Source organism: Fopius arisanus, unplaced genomic scaffold, assembly GCF_000806365.1.
Source record: "Fopius arisanus strain USDA-PBARC FA_bdor unplaced genomic scaffold, ASM80636v1 scaffold00078, whole genome shotgun sequence".
In the NCBI taxonomy this organism is placed as follows: Eukaryota; Metazoa; Arthropoda; class Insecta; order Hymenoptera; family Braconidae; genus Fopius; species Fopius arisanus.
In genome coordinates this window covers 266,751-270,467 of record NW_011887817.1, presented here as the reverse complement: position 1 = coordinate 270,467, position 3,717 = coordinate 266,751, and the positions used below count along the sequence as shown (strand labels likewise).

Here is a 3,717-nt window from a genome sequence, read left to right as displayed (position 1 = left end):
GCAATTAGCCTTCACTTCCACAATTATCAATTTCCATTTCAACTGCTCTTTTTTCTCTCTCTCTTCATTAATGCAATTAGAATGGATTATACAATCTGACATTCTTTTCGGTTTAGTATTCCGGTTTTTCCAGTTGGAGTTGATGACAAACATCAACTGCTGATATTTCCAGGTGAAAAAGACTTTATGGTAAAAATGCGGAAAGTGCTGCCACGTGTTTACTACCGCATGCGATCCAAGTCTAGGTGCAATTAAGGACTTGGGTTTGACTCGTAAGATGAAGAAACCGGATGAGTGAATGAGCGAAACTCGTGTTACATCTTGATGAATCAATTGATGTTAAGTTATGAATCGAATGATTTTGTGGCGCAAGCAGCACGAAAACTTTGTAAGAAAAAAAAAAATACATCGTTAGAGAATTCTAGAGGACTTCTATTAGAAATTCCGCAATATCCACTCGTTCTTTTTTTATCTAATGATTCGTCGTGAAGTATTCAGGATGATTGCAAATGGCTTTGCCTTTCAAATATCTCCGGAAGAATCGATCTCAATGTCTTGAGGTATATTTCAGAGGAGAAATTCTCTGTGTGAAATTCAGTCTGATCGAGGATTTCCCAGAAATTTGCAAGGAACTTAAAATGAGGAGATATCGACAATAATTTCTTGAGTTGTATAGCGGTGACAAGTTGATGACTGGGAATTGGGTTTATGATGATACTTGCGATATGATGAAGGTATCGGTGACGCGATGGATACGTGAGAAAGAGGAAGAGGAGGATTAATTAACCGACTGCGCTGGATCGTATCCACTTCCACGGGTTCAAGTGGCTGTCAGGTGAAGTTGCGTAATGAGAATCGTTCGGATTTTTATTTTTCTGCTGACAACCAGGAGATGTTCGATTGGGTTAATCCAGGGGATGGGGCATACCCTGGAGTTTCAAATCGATGAACAGGTGATTTCGAGTCTATCAAAAGATTGAGTAACGGATGCTCCGAAAATTCACCATTTTATGATCAATAGTGAGTGATAATTCCAGTCCAATTGTCCCATAAAAATTCATGGCAATCGGGCAAATCCATGAGAATTTTATTTTTTAATTTGGTGGTTAATTTGATGGTTATTATCGATCAAATAGAATGGTACATTTATCAATTCGAAATGGAGGTATTAATGTTTTATAATTGCAGGGGGCGAATAATGAATTTGTCATTGAATTTCTGAAGTTTCAATTAATTCGACTGATGAACAATTTTATTTTACCGAGATGTTGAATTTTGAATAAAAAATAAAGTATTCTGAAGCTTCCGTATAATTTAAAAATTAAAGAAAAACGTAATGGTTGTGATGAATGGCATGCAGAGTTAAAAGACTCTTTGTTTGGCCGAGTTTTGGGTTTTATGGGGGTATTTTACGAGTAAACTTGCTCAAGAAAAGAATCCATGGTTCCCTCGTATAATTTGCCGAGTTGTAAATCTGTACGATGTAATAATTTAAAATCTCAGTAAGTGCCTCAGTGTCAGACATGAAAGTAGAGTAACAAGAAATCCCACGAATTAGATGTAATCAATTGTAATTTACCCAGAGCCGAATGATTATCTTTGCACTTTGTACGAATATTCATGTTCAATAGTTTAGGATCGGGCATTGGGAATTCGTTAGAGTTGCCAATGGGGAAATTCAGTGAAAGCCAATCAATCGATTGAGGGTATGAAAAATACATTGGATTATCTTCGATTGCAAATGGGAATAAAAGACACCTCTGTCTTGAGCTTTGTCATGCGTTCCCATTAGACTCGCTTTCGCAATTCATTCAATACCCAAGATTTCACCGTCATTGATCACACGAGGGGTACGAAAAACTACCTATCGATGTCACTGATAGATTATGAAAATTATTAAATGTCATGATACTGGGAAAAAAAGCCAGAATTATTCTCACAATTTATTAACAACTTTCCATGGAAGTCCAATCGTCTGGGACTTTCCAGAAGTTTCTAGAGTAGTGACCATTACGTGTGTTACATATTCTATTGTGCTACCAAATTCATCGTCACTTTCTTTTTCTCTACTTTGAACTACATCTCTTAATGGCAAGCGCTTGGACTATGCCCTCATTCACCATTTTTAAATCAATTACGAAATTTTGGATATGACTGAAATATTAATCGCTCTCGATTTTTCTGAGGCTCCTTTCACCGTCCATTGGAAAATCCATATTCTATTCATTTACTGTTTTTTTTTTTTGGCTTGTCTTTTTAATAGATCGAGAATGTTTATAAACAAGAAGTGGGTAAAATCTCAATTTCCATTTTTTGAAATTCACGTTAAAAGAATTTTTCTGCAATTGTCGTACATTGTCAAGAAAAAATTGATTTTGCAGGAAAAAATCAGCAGATGTATGTCAATATCAATTTCAACACTTTCCGGAATTCTCTTTTTTTTGGGATGACGAGGAAAATTCGGGGAAATCTAACAAAATCTGATTTTCAAGTTGAAAGACACTTCGAATGGAAAAAAATTGTTATTGCAAAATAGAGAATTGAGTCCATAGGACAGAGTTAATTGATGAAAAATTATAGGTAAGTGAAAAATATGAGAAAATAGGCCACTTTGGACGTACCAAAGTAATAAACCTCATTATGCTTTCACCTTCTATTGAAATAACTACATTTTACGAAACAGTAATTTTCATTTTTATTTGAAGTAAAAACCCCAGGTTGATTATCAAAGAATTTTAATAACAATTGAAGAAAATCCTCGAAAAGTATGATTTTGAATTGAATTGAAATTCGACACAAAAAAAATATTTACTTCAAAACGAGAAAACTGACTGCACATCCCAGAAAGAATTAATAAATAACAATAAAAAATCACCGAGTACGAAAAAGGGAAATAAAGCACTATAAGTCATAAACCGCAAGTGCTTTCACCTTCAATTGAACTATCTCCCTGTCAGTAAACGCAAATTTGTCATTCTATTATACAATGACAACCCAAGAATAATTAATAAAAAAATCAAAAGACTAATTAAACGAACCGATCAATTCCACCTCAAAAAAGGAAAAATATAAAAAATGGCCGAGCCGTAAAATCTGACATTCCATGAAAAAAATGACCCCTAAAATCTCTCATAATTAATAATAAACAGAAATCACAGATTAGTAAAATAAAATAAATAAATCACTGTGAACATACCAAAATAATAAACCTCATGTTGCGCGTGAAACAATAATAAAAAATTGTGGAGGTAAACTTGAAAGGAATTCACCAGTACTCTTGGTGATTTCACTGAGTGGAGTGCACCGAGATTGTTGGCATCACGTTGCTTTATAACCTACACCGGACACTTTAGCTCTGGAGTGAGTGGGGGACCTGGGGGAGAATGGGAGATAGCCACCAGGATGAAGGCGTAGGGGGCCCCCTGCCTGTGGTCCCATCGCCCTGGGCTCCCCAGGCTCAATGCAGACCCAATCCGGGGGATCACTCACTGAAAAAGAATTACAATCCATTGTATTTTATACTTCATTCGATTATATCAATATATTCAATTAATAAATTAATAATAATAATATCAACAATACCAATAACAATAATAATATTAATTTAAAAATATATTCCGATAAAAATATATGAAACATGATCGAGAAGAAAGTGTTATTATTATTATTTATTAATTTAATAAATTCGAGTCGGTGGAGTAAAGTTTTTATAAAGAC

General features: G+C 34.7%; 1 protein-coding gene across 1 annotated transcript in view; it reads right to left on the bottom strand.

The window, feature by feature from the left end:
• Nucleotides 1-3,285, bottom strand: part of LOC105270110 (chromatin modification-related protein eaf-1) — a gene marked incomplete in the record, with an annotated part of 11,566 nt that extends 8,281 nt beyond the window's left edge. Inside the window, 1 exon segment of the mRNA XM_011310820.1 lies at nt 3,197-3,285. Coding sequence (XP_011309122.1) covers nt 3,197-3,214 — 18 coding nt within the window.
• Between the last annotated feature and the right edge of the window lie 432 nt (nt 3,286-3,717).